A 25293-nucleotide genomic window follows, 5' to 3' on the forward strand; every position below is an offset into this window, starting at 1 on the left:
GAAGCTGAAGGGGTAGAAAACTTCCTCTCCCTTGAATCTTGACAGAATACTTCTGAAGAAGAATTGACTAAATTATTTTCCAAAGAAAAATAAATGAGAAATGTATAGCCATTCTAAAGCAGAGTCTAATTCCCAGACAATAAAGAGGACTAAGGACCTCCTCAGACAGGAAGGAAGCAGCACAATTTCAGTTCAAGAGAATGGGAGGAAACTATCCTGAACATTCCACATATTTTCTCCTTAATATTCACACCTCAATATCTATCTCCCCGTAGAAAAGCACTCTTGTGAGAAGAAAGAGGGGTTATAGAATCAGCTCTCTGTGCTCATGCAGAGCGGGAAGAGTAAAGCAGAACTCAAAACTCAGATAGTTTCGGGGCAGGAGATGTGAAGGGGACACTACAAAGATATTTCATACCCTGTTTCATTCCAAGCCTTTTGAACTGCACGTGAAATTTTTTGCATTTTGAATTTACCAAGAAAAACACACCTTTCTACAGGTTTGCTTTCAGAATTTGGGTGTCTTCCAGGCTGAAACACCTTCCTGAGCCATCCACCATTCTTTTTTAATCCTTTCAGATTCCACAAAATCATTTTGTGGGGGAAGAGAGCAGGGAGGTGGGGGGGAAAGGGTGTAGACAACAAACTCTGCAGAAACCATCCACCTTTTGCTTCTGAGCCCATGCCAACCGCCTGGGGTAACCCTTGACCAGAGACAGAGCCTTCTTGGCAGTCTCGCCTTCCACAACCCATCCAAGGGCAGCTGAGGGAGCGAAAGGGCAGCACATCAGCGTTCAAGCTAAGCAGCTCTCCTCTGAAAAAGCCACTCCACAACACGCAGTGACATTTTTTTTTTTTTTTTTTTTTTTTTTTTTTTTTTTTTTTAGGATATCCTCCCCGCGGATGAGCGGCTCTTTCCACGCGTAGTGCCAAGACCCATCCTTCCCTCCCCGGCCGCACAGACGGCACTGGGCGTGTAGCCGGGGCTCTATGTAACCCCCGCCGGCACAGCCCGGCCCCGCCACTGCCGCTCCGCCCGGCCCGAGGCGCTCCCGACCCCGCCGCGGCGGAGCGGGGATGCCGCCCGCCCCGGGGGCCGCGCAGCCGCCCGCGCCCGCCGCCGGCCCGCGGGCAGCACCGCCGCGGCGGAGCAGAAAGTGAAAGTACCCGCGGGCGGCGGAGCCCCATGGGAAAGGCAAAGCCCGGCCGTCCCGCCGCCGCTTCGGACAGCGCCGCGGCCCCCCCGGGCGGGCGGGCGCCGGGGGGCTGCTGAGCCCGGCCCGGCCGCCGCGGCCCCTCTCGGCCCCTGCGCGGCGCTCCGCGGGCTGCGGGCGTCATGGCCGAGGCGGCGCCACCACCATGACGGCGGACCCGTCGGCGCAGCTCCCCGACAGCCTCCGCACGGACCATGTTCCATGGTAAGGAGCGCGCCCCGCAGCGCACCGCTCCGGAGAAGGCGTCCCGCCTCACCTGCCTCGGGGCTGGCTGCGCTCCGTCGCGCTGCTCCGCACCCCCGGCCGCGCTGGCTGCTCACCTGCTCCGCTGTCTCCGAGCCGTCAGCCCCGCCGTCCCGCCTGCTCTGCCGGCGCGGTGCTTCCCGGTGCCTTTTAAACCCTTGGTGGGGGCCAGGGAAATTCCCAGTTTTGCTTTTCTTTTTCTTTCTCTTTTCCCCGTAGAATGAAAGTAAAAGAATCCGGTTCCCATCACGCCTGCTGCCGGGAAGGGCAGCTCGGGAATGGCAGAGGCAGCGGGACAGCGTGGGGCGGGGGAGCTGCGGGAGGCATTGCTCCGCGCCGATCCGCGCTGCTCCCACCGCCCGTGGCGTCTACCTTCCCGTGGGCACGTACCTTCCCGTGGGCACCTGCCTTCCGTGGGCATCTGCCTCCTGTGGGCATCTACCTTCCCGCGGGCATCTGCCTTTCCGTGGGCATCTGCCTTCCGTGGGCATCTGTCTCCTGTGGGCACCTACCTCTCGTGGGCATCTGCCTCCCCTGGGCATCTGTCTCCCGTGGGCACCTGCTGGCCCGCGGGTGCAGCCGGCGCGGGTGCGGCGCAGCGCCGGGGGTGCCTCGCCCCCGGGCGGGAGCGCCCGCCCGTCCGCCCCTCCGCACGGGTGCAGCGGGACGGAGGGAAAAGAATGGCAGTGACCCGCTCCCCGCTGAATTGCGGGATGCGGAGAGGGGAAGGGGGCAGAGGGAGCAGCCCGCCGGGTTGTGCGGCACCCACCCCAATTTTGATTTTGCTGCAAGGATCCCGCTGGGTGCCCCGAAGGACGTGCCTCGGGCTGTATGCATAGGAGGGTGTTTTAACGTTAAAAAGCCAAGAGGTTTGGTTTCTTCTTTTTTTTTTTTTTTTTTTTTTTTTTTAAATATGTGGAAATACTGGAATACTAGCTCTTCCTGGCTTTTCTAGGAGAACTTTTGGGGCTTTCCAGATATGACTTAGGAGTTTCTGGGCGTTTACTGGAAAGATGGGTTATTACCAGAAATGCTCTCTTTCTTTTGAATTTCTGGCCATATGGAGTGCCATAAACTCCCATTCTTTCGAAGTTACCTAACTTTAAGAAAATCCCTTTCAATTTTCCGTCTACATCTCCTAGAACTTTTTATGACACTTGTCTAATATTTTTTCCAGAGGACTTGTTTAGGAATATCTGAAAAAATTTGATCACCATCCTTCAGTGGCTCAAGGGACTTCATAAGTGTGTAACACGTGACCTACTTTTATTCTGTAATATCCTCATTTAAAATGATTGGCAATCTGTACAATATCTCTTATCTCTACTTGTGGCTGGACAAGCCAAGTTTAAAGTGATGGAGTCAGATTGTTTTAATTTAGAGGACTGCTATTTTCGTCCCTTCAAGTATGTTTGTGAAGCAGCATATCCAAGTTGTTTGTATTACCCTATTGGTGAACAAGCATTGCGGTTCATCTTTTGCACTGGAATCAAGAGGTGCAATGGGAGGTTGGAAAAATGTTGCCCTATAATTGAGTTTTTGAATGTTTTTTGTAAGTGTCTTTCAAAATACTAAATCCTTGTCCTTCAAACTGATAAACCACTTAACAGAGATATAGTTAGCAAAGAGATTTACAGAAATAAAGCTCTGTGGAAGTCAGGTGTGTCCACTTGGATCTTGAAGATCATAATAGAGTCATGTTACAGAGTTCTTAAATTTACTACATGTAGGATCCATTTAGATTCACTTAGCTCATCAGGCTAGATTTCTTGAGACATTAATAGACCTCAGTTGATCAGTGTATGAAAAGGTCAGAAAATCTGGTTTTCAGCCCATGAAATTTCCAATTAGAATTTGTCAGGCAGCTTGCTCAAGAATTCTGTGATTTAGCTTGTACAGGTAAAACTTTTCCAGTCCTGTTTGTAGCTCAGAGGTGTACATAACCACATGTTCATATGCAATCTATCAGAAAGAGAAGGCTCCACTAGTCAGGAAAAGCATGTATTCTTCTTTGAGGATTCAGTCTGCTGTGTGTGGTGGGAGTTGGCTGGGATGGGCTGTAAGGGACTGTGTTTCTTTTATTAGCAGTGAGCATGTGGTGTGCCTGTGGTTCTTGCATTGCAGAAGAAAGGTGGGTCAATGCAAATTACGGTCAAGTTTTATTGCAGTTTTCTTAGTTTCTTAATTCCTCTCTGAGGCTGTGATTTACTAGTGATGCCCAGGTCCAGAGGAACCCATCTCTTGAGTGCTGGACTGGCTGTACCTAACAGCCCATCCTTGCCAGAAAGGAAGGAAAATAGCAGCTGAGGCCAGGGCATCTTCTCTTCCTTTCCTGGCTGCTATCCCACAGCTGCTCCGTATGCAGTTGTTGTTCTTACTCAGTGATGAAGATGGGCGGAAACACTGCATACCCCTCCAGGAACTTGCTGTGATCTTTGCTAGTCCTCCATCATAAATTTATACCTTTTTCTTTGGGGGGGGGGGGGGGGTTTGTTTTGTTTTTTGGTGGTTTTTTTTTGTTTGTTTGTTTTTTTGTTTTGTTTTTTTGGTTTTTTTTTCCCCAAAACCTTCAATTTAAGCATTATCTTAGCCAGACTAACAATAAGCCAGAGTCCAATTATTCCTAATCACATATTATCATGAAATTGGTCTCCTTCATTCCCAGTACCAGGTGAGTCACCTGCAGCCTCCTATTAGTCTCTTCAGGCTCTTTTGATGTTTTGGTATTTTTTCTCTGCCCACCCTCACAGAACTCATGTTTTCCTAGATGTCATGCAAAGACAAAAGACCAGGGGTCAAAGCAAAGGAAGACAGTCCACTAAAGGGATAAACAAAGTGATGGGAAGTGAAGTTTCCTCAAAAAGATTGCAAAAACCTTGCAGAGAAGGTTGTGTTGCATCTCATGTTATGGCCAGTAGCATAGATTTGTACATTTGGTCAGCCTGAACATGTGTTTAAACAGACTTCTGTTTTAGAGATGTGTTCAGGGGGATTTGTAGAAGTTATCAAAGGAAAAATGGGCAGTTGAGATGAGATTCAGCTGCAGGTTAAAACACTTGAATGTCTAAACGTATATGATTAAAACACGCCTCTACATGTGTCCGATGTGGTTATGGTCTAATAAAATTCAGTGCTTGCAGTGAACCCTGAGTATGAATTCAGCCCAAGCACGCACCAAGTAGCTGGTCAGCTCAACAGTTGTAGGCTCTTATCCACACTGGCTGAATCATCTTGGGGTATGAGGGAGTTTAGACACCCAAAGAGTGTCTTAATCTGGAGGTGAATCCTTCCCTCTAGCGCGGCACAAATCATTTTGTTGTACAAAGACCCCTTTTAAGCTATTTTAATAGATTACAGAATGTATTTGTTAATACAGCACACAATCTGTGACATTAACTAACATGTACCTAATTGTCCTTCTTGCAATCCAGCCTTTTTTAGATCTACCTTCCCAGTTCTGCCACTGCTCCTTGTTCTGTCTCCAGTGAATGCATCTAGCTGTGCAATGGGAAATAAAACAACTGAAATCCGTGTGAAGTATGAGAATATACTAAGTCACGACATCAGTGAGCTGGTAGGTAGTAGCTCTTGGGCTTCCAAAACATGTTGATTGTTTTTAGATGCTAACAATTAATGATAAAAGCTCTAATGTTGAAACATGATAAAAGACCAATTTAAAGTCACATATTATGCTGGAATGGTGGTTCTATTTGAGGGGGTGCAACAATTCAGTGTCTTTAAAATCTCTGAAATCTGTGGATAGTACCTCATTGCATGTACAAATACTGTGATACAGTTTTTTGTGCCTGTGCATTATGTAGTTAGACACATATACTATTTGGCCATACATCATATATTTGATTAGAAAGTACTTTTTTCTAAAGTAATTTCATGAATACTTCTGTTTGTATGCTTTTATCAAGAGAACAAAGCATTACACCTTTGTTCTATTACACCTAATTGGTTCTACTAATTAGAGTTCTTGACTGAAGTTTTATGTTGTCCATTGAGTACAGGTGCACAGAGGCACAAAATTCATATGACAGTAAAAATTTGTTTGTATCTTAATAGGTTTCTTTGTACCTATTAATATATCCTATTTAGCCAACAAAAATTATCTTTTCTAGATGGCAGCAGAGAAGAATTTAATAGTCTCATGTGTAAATCTCCTCCTTTATGGCTTTATCAGCCACATTTATTATAGGTTTGCAAAATAGTTTCTTAACAGTTTACCAGTCCATGCCCAAAATTTACCTTCCAGTTCTTCCTCATGAATCATTAGCAATTAAATTCATCTGTCAAGAACACTTCCATGGGGGAACACTTAAAACAGTCATATTAGTAGAGGCATTCCCACAAAAAAAGTGATTTTCCTGACAGAATGTCACTAAATGAGAATTCACCATACTGTTGCCGTCTTAAATCAAGATCTATTTGCATGAAATACAAATAATATACAGCCTTTTTCCACGGGAAAAATCAGGAGTCATTGCATTTCTTCACACTTACGAAACTACCACCATCCTTCAGAGTATTATGGCAGTGGTCTCCAACCCAAGACACATCAACCCTCATCTGGAAACAAAATACCTTTAGGATCAGGGAATGATCTTTTAACATTTTGATCATGTTATGTTGGTTGAAATTATGAAGAGAGAAAGTATTTCTCTGCAGATAAATGACTTTATCCTGAATGAGCATCAAATTTGGGGAGAATATTAATGGCCTTATTAGAATAGATAAGTATTCCCTTTAGTTTGCTGTTGTATTTCTGACAAAGACAAGTATTCCCTCGAGAACAAAACCAAACTCTCTTGGTGGGCAGTTGGAAGATAGCTGACCTGTAAGAGAAAATGATACAAAGGAATAACACCCTCTGGGAGGCAGATCTTGGTGCCTTCTGGTGGTGGAGATCCATGAGGTGCCTTCCAGCCCTGCTCAAGATGCAGGGTCAGGGAGGCTGGGGGACTGTCCTGGCCTGGATAGGGCAATGCCTTGCCACTGTCCTATTGTAGGATGGAGCTTGATGTAGTCGGTGCCCCAAGGTTTGGAATGAAGCAATGCCGTTATTCCAGATACATTTTGAAAGTTCTTTTCTTTTTTAGTTGCAATAAATATTATTGCAATATTTTAAGACCAAGGGGTTTTTGTAGAAGACTGTATGAAAACTAAAAGAGTTATCAAAATAAATACATAAATAAAACCTTCACGAATTAATGTTTGTGAAAACTAAAGGGAATATACTGAGCTCTGAAGCTTTTACTTCCTAGAAGACATGCACAAGCAACTACTGTGCAAGTTCTTTCATTTTTTCTGTCTTTCCTTTTCCTCATTTAAGAGAAATTTGTTTTCTATTTGTAATCAGTGTACTGTCACAATAAGTTAACAGCAAATATTATGTGTGCTGTGTGACAGCAACTGCCCAGTAGGCACTTTGCTGCAACTGCAGAGCCACAGTCAACAGCTTTCAGCTCCTCAGCCAGATGTTTGGAGCAACTATGGGTTTGCTGCAGAGCAGGATAGTGAGTCATATACTAGGTCTCTGTAAGGTAATTAAATTTTCACTAATGCCTTTTCTGAGGTCAGGAGTTCCCTTAGGTTGGTTTAGACACAGCCAATAAAAAGCCTTCAGATGTGGTTACTGACCATTATACTAAAGGTAATCTGAAGAAACTAGAGAGGATGGAAATATTTCATGGCAGTTTACAAATGAAGTGACAGATATATAATTTCTAGGGTGATTATATATATATATATATATATATATATATATACACACACATACATATCATGATAAATTTTGGTACTGTGTAACTGCAGCAGTTTCTGTTCTGGTACAAGAAAAGATGTGCATTAGCTTCCTGATGTTGGTGGTTTGGGTTTTTTAATTTGGTTTTGTTGTTTTATGGTTTTTTCCTTTGTCAGTGAATATTTGTCTGACTAAACTCTTGGTTTTAAAAACACTTTTTGGATAAAGTTCTGTTTATCTTGGGTGAGCTTCTGAAATACAGGCAATTTCTGCAGAAAAACTTTAGGAATTAACTGTCTGATGTGCTCATACGCATGGCTAAGTGCAGAGAGCTAAAACAATACTTTAGTGAGCTGATTTTTTAAAGCCTTTTGGCTTAACTGGAATGTCTGGATACAGGCTGAAGAAGACAGAGCTTCTGTTGATTTGTCTTCTGTTGTCATCTTGATGACAAGTGTGAAAGAGGAAGAAGAAACTACAAGAGAGGATAAAGTATTGATAAAATATTATAATCAGGCAAAAGACCATGTGATGTTGCTTAAGCCATCTTCTGTTATTACATATGCAAAGTGAGTGCTACCATCTGTTTAGAGCTGCGACATTTATTTATTGAGACAAACGTATTCAATGTATTCAATGTTACAATTCAAATGTAAGATTTAAACATTGCTTTATGTCTCAGAATTTCCAAAGAACAAGGCAATAGAATATGAAGATTCAAATTGAACAGATTTGTGTCCATTTCTGGGCTCCCTAGTATGAGAGAAATATGGGGCTACTGAAGAGAGTCCAGCAAAAGGCCCCTAAGATGCTGAAGGGGACTGGAGCATCTCTTTGATGAGGAAAGGCTGAGAGAGCTGGGGCTGTTCAGTCTGGAGAAGAGACGGCTCAGAGGGATTTCATCAATGTGTAGAATTACCTCAAGTGAGTGGGCAAAGAGTGCAGAGCCAGGCTCTTATCAACAGTGCCAGTGAAGGGACCAGGGGCAGTGGGCACACACCAGCACACAGGAGGTTCCTTCTGAACATCAGGAAAGAGCTTTTGACTGTGAGGGTGACTGAACACTGACACAGCACTTCCATGCCTAAACATATATGATCTTTTACAGGTAAATATGTCTGCAGAGAATCGTGACAGGTGCTGCAAGAATAAAAAAAAAGAAAATATCAAAATGTTTTTCTGCAATGATACTGAGGTAAAATTTAACTCTTCAGAATGTAGAGAATACAAACGCAAATGAGTTCTTTGTACAGTCCAGGATAAAATAGATGATAGGGTAGTATTTTGTTTTAAGAGTAAAATCACAGTATTCAGGATGGTTTGTTTTTTGAATCTGGAATTATATGATGTGTTGAGTAAAGTGATATTTTAAACATTTAATTAAGCAATTCCATGTCCACAAAATGTGGGTTTTTTTTCCCGACTATGAAGATTCTTCTGTATTTTTTAAACAAAAGAGAAACTTTTCTTTTTGCCAATGGAAGTAAACATTACAATTTCCCAATCTCTTTTTTTTTTTTCTACAGAAAGTCATATTAACTAAGCTTTTCACTTCAGACCTGAAAGCTTTAAAATAGTATTTTGGGCAGATCTCAAATGCCAGAAAGCACAATTGTCAGCTGTTGCTACAGATTTTATCATGACTTGATAAAGGCACTGCCTGCATAAATCATTTGTTTTCCTAACTGCATCAATTGATTTGATTACAGCTGTGATTTCTCCCTAACATCCTTATGCTACTATTATTATACTAAAAATTCCTGCTTTAAATATCTCAAAAAGATGGCAGGTAAGTCAGATTAGTTATGTGTTTTATTGAAAAAGACTTGCACTATGAAAGCAAGAGAAACCAATAGTAATTGAAGGAGAGTTTGGGGTTTTTTAAAGATAAACCAACATTACCAATAATTATTGGTGCACAAACTTTTCAGGACATTTTTTCCTTGCTCTCTTGACAGGAAATAGAATCACTACAGACCATGGCATGCAACATGCTCAGATTCTTTAATAAGCAGAGAATCAGCAAGGCCTTTAGACAGAAAGCAGCATTCGTCTCATGTGGGACATTACAAGTTCTACAGTGTAAATGTGAAAGACCTAAAAAAGAAAAGGTGAGTTGTACTCAACTTTAGTGTGCAATAGTTTAAATATTTGCCTTATTTTCTAGAGCTTTTCAACACAGATTAGCACATCTGCCTCTAAGAGATACAAATATCTTGCACATGGCACATGTTCTATGCCAGAGGAAGTTTCCTCTGTATAGCATTTGTCTTGTAATAGACATTAAGCCCAGTGCAAAGACTTAAGAAAATCATCTGGAAGGCTATGGTGAAGATTCCTCCTCTGGTTCAGTAGTGAATTGAATTTCACTTAATTAATTCTCCAGTGAGAGACAAGGACCAGACTTGTGCAAAGAAGGCATTTAAACTTCTCTGGATTGTAGTCAGAGTTGTACCTTCTCACTAATCCCAAGAGTAACATTTATTTTGGTTTGTCTCCACAAACAGTTAGGGTGAGATTCTCTCTGGTCTTTATTTTAACCACAATCTTTCAAATTCAAGAACAACTAGGTATAATAATATTTGGTTTTTTAGTATTTGGCAGAATCTTCTTTTTGAGGTGCCACTTAAATGTAGCACAGTAATCTACTGACTACTGTAGCAAAGGAAGAGCGTTCTTTTAGGTGTGGCTCAGTGTTACCTGTTGAACACAAAAATATTAACCAACATCAAAAAGTCTCCACATAGGCACCAAAAATATAATGCTTAAAGGGATGGATTGAAGGCTTAATTTAGCTCTTTTTCTCCTTGAAGTGGAGAGACTTTCAATCTGGGACGAGATCTTCAAAGTAATATTGGTGTCTATATTTTGCTTTGTCACCTCTGGTGAATCCAACATTTGCCTTACTTTAAAGGTATCCCAGTCAAGACAAAGAAGTCAGTGTCACCCTCATAACTCCTGCCTAACCTTATGGATTTCTGCTTTTATTTAAAGACCAATTAAAGTAATTTAGCAAAAAATTATGAGCAGTCATTGAATATGAACAAGAACCACAGTAGTTTTGTCTGGCTGAGATCTTGAACACTAGGGCACAGCACCAGCACCTGGAACTGGTCTGTCTTGTTCCACTAGTCTCAGCACATATAGTCAAAGTTTGGCTCACAAATTAATTGTTGGAGTCCAGGACATCCCTTTGCTTGCGCTGGCTGTCTTGAGACCCTGGCAGGGGGCTCAGAGACCTTGGCATGAAGTCAAAAACACCTGTGGCTTCAATTTTAGCCTGTGGAAAAAGTTGCCAACTTTGTATCAGGAATTACAAGCCACAAGGGTTTGAGTAGTGTGATAGTTGAATTAACACAGGGTGAAAAAGAATGGAATTTTGGGGTTTTTAGAATGGGGTTCAAGGGGACAAGATGGAGGGATTTGGGCGTGTCCTGACCTTCTTCTCCTTCTTGCCCTCCATGTTTTGCTGTGATGGTGACACTTTTCTATTGGTTTAAGGTAGAGACACACTAACATAAATGATAGATATTGGCACATTATTGTAAACATAGGACACGTAGTTTTTAGCATAAAATGTAAACACCGCCCGAGGCAGCACACAGAATGCCATGGCCGACCTGCTAGACAGAGCTCAGCAAGTCAGAGAAAGAATGTTATAGATAAGAGAAAATAAACAACCTGAGAAGCCAATCCTATGCATCCTGACTCCTTCTTTGGCTGCACGGGCTGGGAGAACAAGGACTTTTACAGTCTTGGGGTCATCCCGACATACAGTCCCTGAGAATTAATTGGCTTTATTTTCTCAGTCCTTCAGACAATGGAGGATAAATTTTAATCTGTGATGGAGGATTTACATGCTCTTAGTTGGACACACTGGTTTCAGGTGTCCTTATTTGCTCTGAGTTAAAGCCACATTCTCACAGTCCCATGGGCAGGGTCTCTCCAGTGTTCAGATGTAAGGCAATTGGTTTGCTTTGAAAGATGGCTATAGAAAGAAGGAATAGAATAAGCAGTTCTCAGATAACAAGACAATCTGTTCTGTTTCAGGTTTGCTCACAAGTATTTAGAATAGAAGATACAGAGACAAGTGAACAGTCCAAAAAGAAATGTAATCAAGAAGTTTGTGAACTGAAAGAAAATATATCTAGCCTTCGATCCTGCTGGAATAAATTTGAAAAATTAATTTCCAGGTGATTCCAGGTGAATCCTGCTCTTTTCTTTCAAAGTGGCATTACTTGGTAACTTTGCATTTTATATGCACTCTTCCAGTAACCTTGCTCGCTTATATGAACACTTTATGCCAGAATTCTGATGGAAGGCTACTGTACCTTGTTCCTGGAGATGACAGAAACCGAAATGGCTTGAACCAAGCTGCTCAAGTCCAAGAAGTGGAACTAGAAGACCAGCATGTGAAACAAAGAACTCTGCAAACGTCTGTGTCCAACCTTTGTGCTCTGGAAACTACTCTGAATTTCATGATTTTTCAAGTAACTTTATAATACTGTCATATGAAAGCAGCCACTTGCATGTCTACTGGAATTTCTAAAAAACATCTTGGAATCTGCAGGTGAAGAAAAAGAGTATGAAAAAGTAGCTGGTTTCTTTATATCTATGCAAAACACACCAAGGACCAAAAGTAACAATTTACCAAAGCAGCAGCTTATCTTGGATATGTTCTCCTGACACAGAAGTGTTTTTGGTGTGGGTCTGATGGGTCTGCTAAATGATTTAGGTTTGGATAAAGAGGGAAAAAGTTAGCTTTTTGAAAAACTTAGGAAGGGTACTGTTTTTTGAGAGATGCAGCATGCTTCTGCTGGCTGAAGCACAGGCAAGACTGAATCCTGTGGAAGAAGAAAAAGGTGCCTGAATGTAAGTTGTTCAGTTGACTGGAAACAGCACTACACTCATTCATTTGATCAACACAGAGTTGGCTGCAGGAGGAGCTAGAATTCCTTAGCTTCAGATTGTGATTTCTCATATGCAATTATTTTATGTAACATGTTTTAAGATGTTAGGCAAACATGACTTAAAATATGTGAATATTGTCAGAGAATAATATATTGGCATTTAACTAATAAAGTGCTCATATTTTATTTTGAATAAATAGAAGTATTTTTATAGTTATTACTCTTTTGCAGTTTCTTACTTTGATATAACTCCTTTGGTAATAAAATATTTGTCTTCTATGAAATTGGGCTGTTCACTTTTTGACTACCATGACTCTTTTTTTAGGTTTTTTTTCAGAGATAGTCAGTCATTCGAAGCCCAGCTGGGGAATTCCTGTCTTAAAGTACCCATTTCTTAGCTGCTCGTAACCTGCCCAGTTTAGGTAAACATTTCCATACCAGCCATCTGCCTTGGACTAAATACTTCAGGAAAGCTTTAGTTAAGTCAGCCAGTTGTTTCCTGGTTCAAAGTAAACTAACATAAATTGTTTTATCTGTGCGAAAAGAATTTTTCTGTAATACTCTGTAAAAATGTTGGTATTCAGAACAAACACCTGAAAAAGCAGTAGGATGTGCTTCAAAGCACTGTTTGCTCAGTTGATTGTAAACAACACTAATTTTATGTATTTGACTAGAATAAGATTGCTGCACTGAGTCTAAGAGGGAAGAGGTTAAGAGCAAAGCATGTCATGCTTTCCTGAAATACGCACTCTCCAATCCCCTATGTATTTATGGTGATGATGAGGCAGGAGTGGTAACTTTGTAAACTGTGACTGAGACTTTCACATATTCTCTTTAGCTCTTCATGTAAGAGATCACAACTTTAACTCCAAACACTTAAAAAAACTGAAATCAACCCCAACCCATAAATCTTTTATGGAACAGGGAAAGGAAACATTTCCCAGTATCATACTGCAGATGAAGATAATGTAACCTCAATTGTAAGGACTTCACTGGAAATCCTTTCTTCTGAAAGACGACCCAGGAGACTGCAGATTTAATTGGTCTCTGAGACTGAAGAACAGTTGTTTTGATATTGTTTGGAAATTCAAGAACAGTTGAAAGCCAGCACTGATTTCCTAATAACCACTTGGCAAGCAAAGGGCAGTGTGAATGAAAGCAAAAATACACAGATGCAGTTATTAGCTACTACAAAATTGAAAGGTCAGTCAGTTTAAGTTACGTAAGCAGCAGTCCACAACTTAAGTCCTGAGAGAAATAAAGCAGTTCCAGGACTACCCTGGGCGAAAGACCAAGGGTAGATCAGTAGATCTAGAGCAGAAATTTAAATAAAGTGATTATGAACTTGTGGATTTATTCTGATTACTTCTTTTAATAAATAACCTGCCTATCTGATTCTTGTTGCTAAATTTCCTGAGTCACTGCTTACATGCAAACACTAACTGCTAAATGCAGTGCCTTGTGCTCTTTGGTTTATTCCTTCCATTCGAGAACTTCCTCAGGTTTCCTGGACTTACAAATGTGGCACTAAAGTGCTTTTCAGGAATGGCAAAGGGATGAAAACTGTGCATGGTATTATCACCATCATGCCTACTTCCCTGTCACTTTCACTTCTGCATTTATTTATTTATTTGGCCACAGGAAAGAAATCATATGAGTCAAAACCATGATTTAGAAGTACATGGAATTTATGGGAAGGTGTCAAGGATAAAAAAAAAGGTATTTAAATTAAAAGGATTTTCACAATGTTGTTGCAAGAGGTTCAGGTTTGAGACCATCTGAAGAACCTGAAGGCGCACAAGTCCATGGAACCTGATGTAATACATCTGCAGGTTCTGAGGGAACTGGCAGAGGAAGTGTCTAAATCACCATCCATGATATTTGAGAAGTCATGGCAGTCCTGTCCCTTTGGATGGTATCCTGTCCTTCAACTTGCCCAGGGTGCACTCGATCTCACTGTGTCACTGACAAAGATGCTAAAAGAGCACCAAAACAAGAGTCCCAAAACAAGAGTCCTGATGGACAGCACCTGATACCAGCCTCCACCTGGACATAGATACAGCCAGAAAGCTGTGGTCAGTGTATCCATTCAGTCAATTCCTTTTCCACTCAGTAGTCTACCTTTCAAATCTATATCTCTCCAAGTAAGCCAAAGAGCTCAGTAGAAGGAAGTTTCCCCTAAAAAAAAGGAATGAAAAGAGACATTGATCTCTATTCATCCATATTTAGGAAAAAAAAAAAAAAAATCAGCAATCCAAACCCTTATTGTAACAAAACAGTGCTCTAATGTCATGAAGGAGAACAAACCCACATCAAGCTTAAGTTTACTATCCTTTACAGTTTTATTATTAAGGAAAAAAAAAAATACTACAGATGTCACAGTGATGGGCTCTACATAAACTAAATTCTCAGTATAGTTGGGGAAATAGAGGAGATACAGGGTTAAGTTTATATAAGCAGACCACATTGATTTAAATATCTGGTATGTTTTTAAAGGTGACTTAGAAATCCAAATATCATCTCACTCAATTAAAAAACCCTATTCTTTGTGTACCTGAGATCAGGCATCACAATATTAGTAAGACTGAAATTATATTACCTACCTGTATGCTATAATTTAATATTTGACTACAAATATAATATATATATAATATATATATTATATATTGATAACTTTACATTTGACTACAAAAAATTACGCATCACAAGAAATTTTATTGGCATATTTGCTTTATTGTTAACAAGTGGCAAATTAGCATTAGGTGGTGATTTACATTTATTAATTAAAACAGAACTGACACTTTAAAATAAACATAATACGAAATAAGAGGCAAACAAACCAAGGAATTCTGGCAAAAAAAAACCCTCACTGGATGGTCACAAACAAATATTCCACGTACTCAGGGGCAAGGCAAACATAATAAATGCAATGCTGAAAAAATTAATCACCTCCAACACATGAATGAACACAGCATTTAAAAACATAGAACATTAATAAATAAACTTATGAAGAGAAACATATTAAATGTCATTTGAAGGATGAACACCAAGAGTTAGAGCAATCACATAAAGTAGGTTTTGTAACAGTTGTACTGTACTCAGCACTTTACAGATCCCACCCAAATCCATGGTTCTGCCAGAAAGCCAAACTGAAATATAGAACTATGGTAAACCATACACTTCTGTTTAGAATGTGGGTTCAATATTTAGCCATATTAAACTGAGTATTTGATTTGCTGACTCAAATGTTCTAATTGGGGAAATATAATATCCTTATCGGTTACTTTTGTAAAGAACGAACACTTATTAAGAGAAAACGTGAAGAAGCTGTTTTCTGGCAAGATGATGTAGAATGGGGCTAAAAAGGATCCTCCAGAAATGTATATTATTCTGGACTGATGTAACACCAAAAAACCAAACCCAAAACAAATCAAAAAATGAACTAGTATGCAAGAGTAATCTCTTATACTGTGAATACTGGAACAAAAATATCAACAAAGTAACTACTGAATTCAGCTAATGAAGTCTTTTACCTAACACTTCTTCAAACAACACAATTAGGTCACTCAAACCTTACTTAGCATGATGGAAAAGAACCAACCAAACCAACCAGCAACAAAACAATCACAAGCTGGAATAAGCTGCACATGAAAGGCAATTAAACTGTTTTCACCAGAGTCACTAAAACAAATTTTACCAAAGATGAAAATTCTACCTTCTCGTACAACCCATATAACTATTCATAGCTTAGTCAAACTGGATAGAAATAAAATTGAAAAAAGTGCTCTTACTAAACACAATTTTTTCAGCCAAGATTAAAAACACTCACAACAGGTTTGTTCCTTGCAGATATACTAAGTCTATGTGATGGAAACTTGCACGTCTTGTGACCTTTGTAATACATAGACAATACCATTCAATTTCATATGCAGACTATTTACATAGTCTACATCAGTGTGCACCTATCTTGTTTATTTAAAGTACTGCAGTCATATCTCCTTCCACTGACTCAGTGAAGCAGGCATCACGAAAACGCTCTCCCTGCATTTCAGGCACCAGCTCTCAGCTGTGATGGTAAATTAGAAGCTAGTCCATTGCAGATGACAGAGCACTTCCATGATGCATGAAGACTGGGTCAGGTGTTACAATAAAATCTGGAGTTCCCATCCTGTGAAGGCACAGGATGTGTGGCTGCACTGGAGTGGCCGCTGCCCCAGCACTGCGGGAGAGGCTCAGCACTGGAGCACCGCGGAGAGCTCGCCCTGCCTGACGCCCTCCCAGCCAGGGAACTCTCAGGTGGAGTTTTCTCCCTCCTTCCAGGGAGTTCAAGGGCTCTTCAAGTCTCTTTGGCAAATTTGAAAAATTCTGCCTATATGTTCATTTTATAGTTACAACCTGAAATGGGGGTGAAGCATCTCCCTGTGCCCACCTCCTTGCAGTGGTGTGCAAGACTAATTATTCATATAAACACATATTTTAATTGCTGCATATTTGGAGATTCCAGTTCTGAAACTACCTAGGGTGTGGACATCATGCATAAATATAAACCTATGTAAAATACATTATATAGAGATTAAGCTTTATGCTATGCTGTTTTTACTATTGAAGCTAGCATTTTTCGTAACTCCACTGCAGTTCTATCAGCATAGTTCCAATGATCTTGCACTACTTCCTGGCACAGAGAGGTCCTTTGCATAAGAGAAAATCACAAAAGTAGAATGGGAATGCAAACTCCCTCAGGCCAAACATCAAAACCAGTCTCTTCCCGTTACTTTACATGGAATTTTACCATTGACCTTTCACTGTGCCCCCCCCCGCCCCCCCCACTTCTTTAATGAATGGAAGAACTTAGTAAGAACATTAGGAAGATAAAATGGCAGACAGTTAATCTGTCATAGGATTAGACACTGGTATAGGAATCATCACAACAATTGCATCACTAAATTTCAGTATAAACAGACAGTGCATAGCTCATGTGTTTTCCTCCCATGAAAACCAAGGCATAAGGGTGCAGAGAAGACTAGAGCAAGAGGGCTTCGATGTAGATCACCAATAAATTAAATCTGGGAACTTCTTGACACATGTAATACACTAAAGATTGAAAATTCAGTCCAACTCCCTGAACGTTTTTTTCTTTAAATATAACAAATTTGGGTTTTTTTCTTTAAATATTAACAAATTTGTTTCCCACATTCAGTTCTTTGAGGACGTTATGAAAACCAGTCCATTGTTTTGTACAAACATCCACTGAGATGGAATTACAGTGATCTGTGCTCATACCTTCAGTAATACAGGCTAGGGTCTGTAACATCACAGACTTCAGAAACCTATGTCATTCAGTAACAAAACTAGTTGATAAACGCAGTTGATATTCACAAAATATTATTCAGTTGATAAACACAAAACATATTGGGCCTCGTAAGTCTTACCCTACAGCACCAAACTACACAGTCAAAAAGAATTTAATTGTCTGCTTATATTTACTGTGGATCACAACCATACACATTATCCAGTGTTACTATCAATAGCCAATTATGTTTCATAGATCTTCTTTGTAGGGCCAAATTAAAAGATCAGTTTTAAAAACCTATTTTTACATTCAGATTCCTCCCCTATCTAACCCTCATGATAAATCACATAAGTGTAAAAGAATCAAATAATGTGTTACTGAAGTAATTTATTAAATGCTGCATTGAAAGCAAAGAATGTCACAAACAGCTCACAAAGCAGAAAATACAGTAACTGTATGAGTATTGATTTGGAATTAGGAGATCTGCCACCTACAATTCAAAGGAAAAAGAGTCAATATGTTTTCTCCCACAGTTATAATAATCCTGGAAGATCTGAAAGGTATTTAGTGCCATAATAAATACTACTGCCTTTGTAGAAAGCATTTTTAATAAATGGAAAAATGCATTTTCCAGCAGAAACAACTGCAAATTTATCAGGTAAGAGTAGATTCACTATCTAATCAAATCTATTCTGAACTGCTATCTTTGCTGTTGGACTCTCAGCTCACAATACGTCAGTCTGCAGACCTCCATGGCTCAAGTCCAGGGCAAGTTCTCCAAAGCAGGCTTATCTATGGAAAGAATGCAGAATTCCAGTTTTTCCAAATACAGACATGAATGTGCCATAACATGGATCCTAGAATCTAAACTAGAAAATAAACTAGCTAGGATTTGTCAGCTCTAAGTATCATTATCAGTCATCCATCCTATAATGCTCAGTTTTGCCAACTGTGAAAAGACTACACTGAATGAAGGATAATTTCTGAAAAAAAATTGTATAAAAAGTGCAAGACATTCACTGAACTAATTTTAAAACATCAATAGCTTGTGGCCTGCAACATAACTACATCAAGTCTCTTAAATCACTCACCCTTAGATTAGTATCTGCTTTGAAGATGCTTTTCTTCAATCATGCCTTCTTCTAAATTGGCCCCATTGATAATCACAATTTTTGACAATGTAAGCAACAACCATAATACTACAATGGAACACTACATTATATTTTAGTTGTAAAGAAATTAAATTAATTGAGAGTAATGGTGTTTGTGAGCTGAAAGTACCAGTTTCTGAAAAAAAATGTATTTACTGTGGGAAAGGCACAGTTATTTCATATTTTCTGTCACGCATAATGAAGATGGTGCAAGTACTTCAAAGCAAAAATTCACAAAATAAATTACAACATTAAGATACAAGTGAAGTGATTTGGCTTGTGAATGGTTTTATTAGTAAATGTGTAATTTACTAATTTACTGTGTAATTAGTAAAAAACCCAACAACTTTGAGTCTCTCCCTTCTTCCCAATGGATTAATGTGAAGTCAATTACTATCTTGAAGAAACTGCTGTTTTGAGATCAGAAATACACAAAATTGCAAAAAAAAAAAAATTAAGGTATTGACACGTATAGCAGTGAAGGACAGTTACTCCCCTATGCATTCATAAGTGTAAGCTGTGCTATTTTCGCGGGAATAAGAATAAAAAAGACTCACTACTTACATCAAGATCTACTACTCTAATAGCATTCATTTTTATAGAACTATTTTTTTTTTTTTTTTGGTATTGGATACATCAAGAAGGCTGTTTTCAAAATAAGAGTTCAACATTTAGGTAGAATAAGCATAGACTTCGACTTTGTTTGAGGAAATGAGGGAAAAGAAAAAAATGAACAGGACCTTTGGAAACAGGACAAAGCACAACACATTTAGATATGCTAGTCATGGTGGAGCACAGGAGAAGGAAGACAAGTATTTTGAAACAAAATGAACTTAATACAATGAATAATAATAAAATTAATACCATATTTTTCCTTATAAATACATAAAAATATTAACGTATTTTTATTGAAAAACACAACATGGAAAGCCACAAAAGGAAAATCTTGCCTTTCTTCTTAGATGCAAGGAAAATTCTCAGGTAGTCCTTCCACTTTGATTCTTTAAAAAATCCTAGGATTCAACTGGAAAGTCCAATTAGCATATTACTGTTAAAGAATTTAAAGATCTGAACTTTTTACACTTCTATCTAGGAATTTATAAGGCATTCCTCATGTTGTTTTCATTACTGCCACAGATGAAAGAAATGCCTCCACAGAGAAATTTTTGAAGCCCAAGTTGTTCATGGCTAGTTCCCTATAGGTAAGTATTACCCTACATAAGAGATTTAAAAAATCCTTTGCCTTGTAAGATTTACAAAGAAAAATAACATTGAACCTCTTCTGCTACCTAGGTTAGTTAATACATTTTTACCTTAATTTTAAATATTTTCAACAAAGAGTAAAGCGTATTTCCTTGAATGGCACAGTTTTAGGTAGCTGCTATTTTTATATACAGTATATATCATTGTTTATAAATAACTGTGTAACCAGAAGATTGCACTCAGAAAATTACAAAGTGATGTTTTGACTTTTTCAGCATGAAGTCTAACTGGATAGAGTACTCAAGCTTTCCATGCAACAGTACATAGCAGATGATCCAATTTCTTGTTTTCTTTCTGCTTTAAAGAATGTGTTCACACAACCATTCTTCGAATTCCACACTCACAGCAGAACTTCGCCCATTCCACTGGATACTTTGTTCCACATTCATGGCAGAACTTCGATAACTGTACAGGTGAAATTCCTTCACTGCTTTTTGCACTTCCTCCATTCACTGAGGATGAGCAGTCTCCATTGTCATACCCAGTTTTCCCATCAGACCTGAAAATTCCCAGATGAAAAACATTCCTTGTAAGTCAGTTCAGTATAACAATGTAAAATTAGTCTAATACTTACAATGAATATAGCTATTGTTACTGTCATTTTCATTCCTTCCCTTCCTATTTACAGTGGTATATTTTATATACAATGCTACCCAGGCTCCCATACATATCTCCAGATACCCACCTTCCCTCAAGAAAACAAAAAACATCGGAGTTCGAAGAGCAGGATCAAATATTTCACTGACTACTTACATTAACTGGAGTGTTTAAAAAGTTAAAACTTAGCTTGTCAAAAAAAGGAAGGCTAAACTAGCAATACAATTTTCATCCTACCCTTTAAAAGGACAAGTCAATTTTTGTGCTCAGCATGCAGATTTAATTCAGTTTCTACTGAAATAATATTTGCTTATTTTTTCAACAGCTCCCAAGCAGTTTTTGACATTTCCAACAGGGTCTTCTGTGCACATCTGAGACAGTTGATGACAAAGGTGTGCTGTTAGATGATAAACATGCAAAATATATTGAGCACTTTATACAAGCCAAATAATATTATCTATTAACTGCAGAGAATAATACATTCCCCAACTTCTCCTGCAGTAAGTAATCCCCTTTAATAAAAGCTGTATTAATGACAAAATCCACAAAGTTAAAAGCTACCTTAAGGAAATGTCTGAATTGCTAGTTTTTCTTCTGTTTGTCAAAGCACCCGTGCTCATGGCTCTTGCCACACTAGGAGGGGTTGATGTCCGGGTTTTTGTTGCACCTCTAAAATAGAAGAAATATCTGATGATTTATACACTCAGAGAGAAATAAATACAAGAATATGCATTTTCAAATATATATGTATATATATAAACACATATAAAAGTGCATCAATTAACTGTACATTAGTTAACTGTATGAAAAGTAACTAATTTCCTACCAACAGCAGACAGAGGAGCTTTAGCATGAACTTGCATGATTTGAACTGTTATGACTTGAACCTTACAATGACAAGTTACATGAAACAGCAAGTCCCTTCCTTCATGTGTCTACCTAACAGGTAGGTCCTGCATTATTGCTTGCTCAGTACATTCTAATGTCTACCTTGACAAATTCTAAGTCACTTTTTAGGACTGGCAGGTCTTTTAGGAAAATAGAGAGCAGATGACTGAAGGTTTTAATAGTTTAAGATCTGTAGAAAGGATACCATAATTTCAATACTTTGTGACCAATATGGAGTGAACAAGACTTTTTTTCTTCTTAGATAATGCTGTAAATCCTTTTTCTTCAAAGCACAATTATATTTATGAATATAAATAGAAGAAGAAGAAAGAAAGTGCATCCAGGTGGGCATTACGGCCTCAATTTTTTCTAAACTGTCACAGTGTTTCTGAAGTTGGGGTCAACAGTATGACCACACAGATATGGAAACTGCTCCCCTCAGGACTCATGAGTATTATGAGAAGTCAGTATACAATGATCAGCATATCCCAAACATTAAGAACATCTTGCTGCTGGCTTTGATGAGTAGAGAAACATCAGAATACCCTGAGAAAATCTGAGGAGCACTAAGAAAAATAAATTGGAAGGGGCATTGTATTGTAAAATGTAGGTGAACTTAATGGGAAGAAATGATGATGTCTAACATTAGTTAAAAAAACTAAGTAATTTCTTTATTATAAATATGTTATAATACATTAATATACCATATAAAAGAAGATATTAAAACTACATACCTACTTTCTCTAACTACTATATCTAACTACTCATAACTTGTAACTCTGTTCTTGAGAGTCTAGATACAAGTACATTTAATTAGCCATCAAGCCTAAACAATCTTCACTAAAATCTAATCAAGTAATCACCCCAAGTAAACAATTCTCTAAACACATTCTACATGAGAAAAACAAAGAATAAAAATAAAAATAGTTTTTCTTTCTCTCTGTACACCTCTATAAAAATCTTAAGAAAAATGTGCTACCACAGCATTGTTTTATCATTAGTGATCAAGGACAGAAGTTTTCATCATTGCTCAAAAGAATTACCATTCACTGGGACTTCTTCTTCATTGGCAAATTTTCAGACTATGATATCTTGTGCACGACCAAGTTTTTCTGTTCTCATTCTTGAACACTAATGCATAAATATAATTTAAGCTGGGACTTAATCAAGGACATTAAAAAAAAAAATTAAAACAAGACTCCATTAAAAAAATAGTGAGCAAGAGACCATTCTGCCCCTTCAGACCTAACTGCTCCTTTAAGAATTATAAACTGTCTGGTCTTGGTTTTCAAACCACATGTAAGGAAATACATTCAACTCCAATAACTTCAAATGCAACACTGACACAACTGAGGAACATGTAATAACTCCTGAATTAGAGACATACTGCATAAAACATTTCTCCCTTATGTCATGCTCATGGAATAAAGATGGCTTTTCAGCTCCTTCTATCACTTCAACCAGTGAAGAAATGATAAAATAATTAAGCACAAAGGTGGAAATCAGTAACTAAATGCAAGATTATTTAAACTGAAATGATATCTAATTAAAGCATTCAAGTTTTAACAAGAATGCCTTCTACTTGCACCAGGTAGAGTGGAATGATCAAAGATTATGGATCACTGGGCAGGACACTAACCTTCTCCATTAGTTTTCCTGTCTGTCCCCTTATTTTGCAAGGAGATTCTAAAGATGGACTTAATTGAAAAAAAAAAATACTGTGCAGACTGACAAGCACTACATCAGTTATATCAGAATTAAAACTTACTAGAAGTTATGTCAGCCTTTCAGAAGTTACAGAATTCTAGAATAAAAGTTCTAAGTGTAACCTAAATTACACTGCTATGATGTACAGATGCTAAACACTCATCTTGTGCTATTTTCCCCATCTCATTATACAATGAAGAGAGACCTTTGCTTATAATTTAGTAAAACTCATTTGACCTCTATAGTAGAAAGAACATACTGGACTGTTACTTTACCTGTTATGGAAGACAGAAAAGCATATAAACAAAAAATCAGCTGCACACACAGAAACATTATGGGATCATTATGGATCAGGGACGATCAGGCAATGAAGCTAAGAATAGAATTGTGTCTCAATTCCTGTTTAGACAGCTCCAAGTAATTAAAAAACAAAAATTCAAAATTATCACTGACTCAGTTTTCTCTGCATTTTCACCTTGGGACCAACATACTACTTTTTCAAAACTACTAGCATTAATTTCTTAAATTGAAGTCTCTTCAGAGTGTACTTTGAATCAGTTTTGAACATCATGTTAGGAGTCCTGGATATTTGAAATAAACTTATGTCAAGTCCACCATTCTTCCCAGTATTTCAACTGTATCATACACCCTTATCTCACTAAGTACTCTGAAAATTCATGTGGTGCTTTTGTACTAGGCACATACTAAAGAAATTTCAGAGAAATCAGTATCTTAATACAGCATTCAGGCCATTCAGACTGAGCTGGGGAGGGGAGAAAATCAAAATATTGAAAAGCCACATTCAAAGTGCACAGTTCACCCCGTATAAAGGAGGCAAAGTCTCATTAAAAGAAAAAACATGACTCATTAAACGTTGACCAGGACATCTTCATTTCAAGATGTTTAAAACAGCTTTCTGCGTATTTCCGCAGTCTTTTTCCACAACTAGTTTTCTAAAAATATAGAAGAAACCTCAAATATGTTTTCAGACCAGAAACCTTCCCTTCCAATTATTCTGTGATTTCTGACATTTTTGATGAGTAAATGAACACAAGGAATAGGCTGCCACTGTCTACAACTTTATTCAGCCTAAATCTAGACACACAATTAGCATCAGGTTTCATTTATGTTTGGTGACAAATCTTGAAGTTGCATCCTTAAGTAGCGATCTGATCTCCAGAGATAGATGCCTTCCAACAAAGTCAGATATTTTGGGTTATTTCAACTTGTCCCACCACAGCTTGGTTTTTTCTGATCTGCCCCATCTCTGCCTTCTCTATATACTTGTCCACTTTTGTTGTTTTTCCTGTTTGGCTGGGTTTAGTGTTTTGTTTTTGAAAAGCTATATAAATGCCTGCTCTACATTGTATCACATGAAGTGTGAATAGAGCCTGACCAGATGACGCTGTGTACCAACACTAGCTGGAACTCTTTATTATCCACTAGCTACTTTAAAAGAAGTAAAATTGAAAGTTACTTCCCTTCCTAAAGTAGCTCATGTTGTACATCTAGTTGAATTACCACTGCTTGCAAAATAAAAATAGAAATAATTTGATTTTTTTTTTGTAAAAAAGCTTGTCTTTTTCTATGCATGCATGCATGATTTAGTTGAATTATATCATAAAACACTGATATATAAATCTTGCTTCTTAGATTGTTTTCAGATATACTTGACAGCTGTCACTGTTACCCACAACAGCTCATAGTTCTGTGCAAAGTCATAAATACCTTTCTGCTGACTAATGGCATGCATCCCAAAGTCCAGAAACTTTTCCCATAAACTGCAACCATCCACACTGGTGGAATGGTTAGGAACTATTCATACTTGCTGAATGCTGTTGGCATGCAATATACTGAATAACCTACTTCAAGTAAGGCAGATTTAATTCTTGAACTCAGTATATATTTGAGTAAGAACAACAGTGATCGTATAAAGAGCAGAAGTGCCTATAACTTTTAAAGAATTTTTGTCAAGAAGAAAAATCAAATCACTGCTCTATGGATAGGGCCTATATTAAGCAACTCACCAAGTCGCTTAAATTTGTGAGTTGTAGTAACTCACCAAGCTAAATTTTCAACATTTTAGTAAGATATTATAAAATGAAAAACTGAGCTAATTTTTGATGGTTCACAGGGTAACCAAACATGCAAAGGAGCAAATAAAAACAAAGAAATTCTGTTTGTCTAAAAAGAGTTCCCATTCCTTTCATTGCTTTTGCTTCTTCAAAAGCAAAGTCAAATATTCTGTCCCTGTCTCAAAGATACTACAGCTTTGGTTACA

At 38.5% G+C, this 25293-nt stretch overlaps 2 protein-coding genes and 1 long non-coding RNA gene across 3 annotated transcripts in view; 1 reads left to right on the forward strand and 2 right to left on the reverse strand.

The window, feature by feature from the left end:
* Positions 1 to 651: 651 nt before the first annotated feature.
* Positions 652 to 12400, forward strand: IL7 (interleukin 7). The gene is made up of 5 exons (XM_068186302.1): positions 652 to 1418; positions 4889 to 5031; positions 8315 to 8401; positions 9165 to 9317; positions 11257 to 12400. The coding sequence occupies exons 1-5, from the start codon at positions 1409 to 1411 to the stop codon at positions 11401 to 11403; spliced, it is 540 nt and encodes a 179-aa protein (XP_068042403.1). The 5' UTR covers positions 652 to 1408; the 3' UTR covers positions 11404 to 12400.
* A 5594-nt stretch (positions 12401 to 17994) lies between these two features.
* Positions 17995 to 19687, reverse strand: LOC137471776 (uncharacterized). The gene is made up of 2 exons (XR_010997839.1): positions 19508 to 19687; positions 17995 to 18198 (listed from the first exon to the last, which is right to left on the reverse strand). It is a non-coding gene; the product is annotated as an uncharacterized lncRNA (long non-coding RNA).
* A 146-nt stretch (positions 19688 to 19833) lies between these two features.
* The window catches only part of ZC2HC1A (zinc finger C2HC-type containing 1A), a 30404-nt gene continuing 24944 nt past the window's right edge, over positions 19834 to 25293 (reverse strand). The window contains exons 8-9 of the mRNA XM_068186312.1: positions 20979 to 21086; positions 19834 to 20319 (exon numbers count right to left, since the gene is read on the reverse strand). Of these exons, the coding sequence (XP_068042413.1) occupies positions 20133 to 20319; positions 20979 to 21086 (295 nt within the window). The 3' untranslated portion in view covers positions 19834 to 20132. The remainder of the gene's footprint in view (positions 20320 to 20978; positions 21087 to 25293) is intronic.

Source organism: Anomalospiza imberbis, chromosome 1, assembly GCF_031753505.1.
Source record: "Anomalospiza imberbis isolate Cuckoo-Finch-1a 21T00152 chromosome 1, ASM3175350v1, whole genome shotgun sequence".
NCBI lineage: Eukaryota > Metazoa > Chordata > Aves > Passeriformes > Viduidae > Anomalospiza > Anomalospiza imberbis.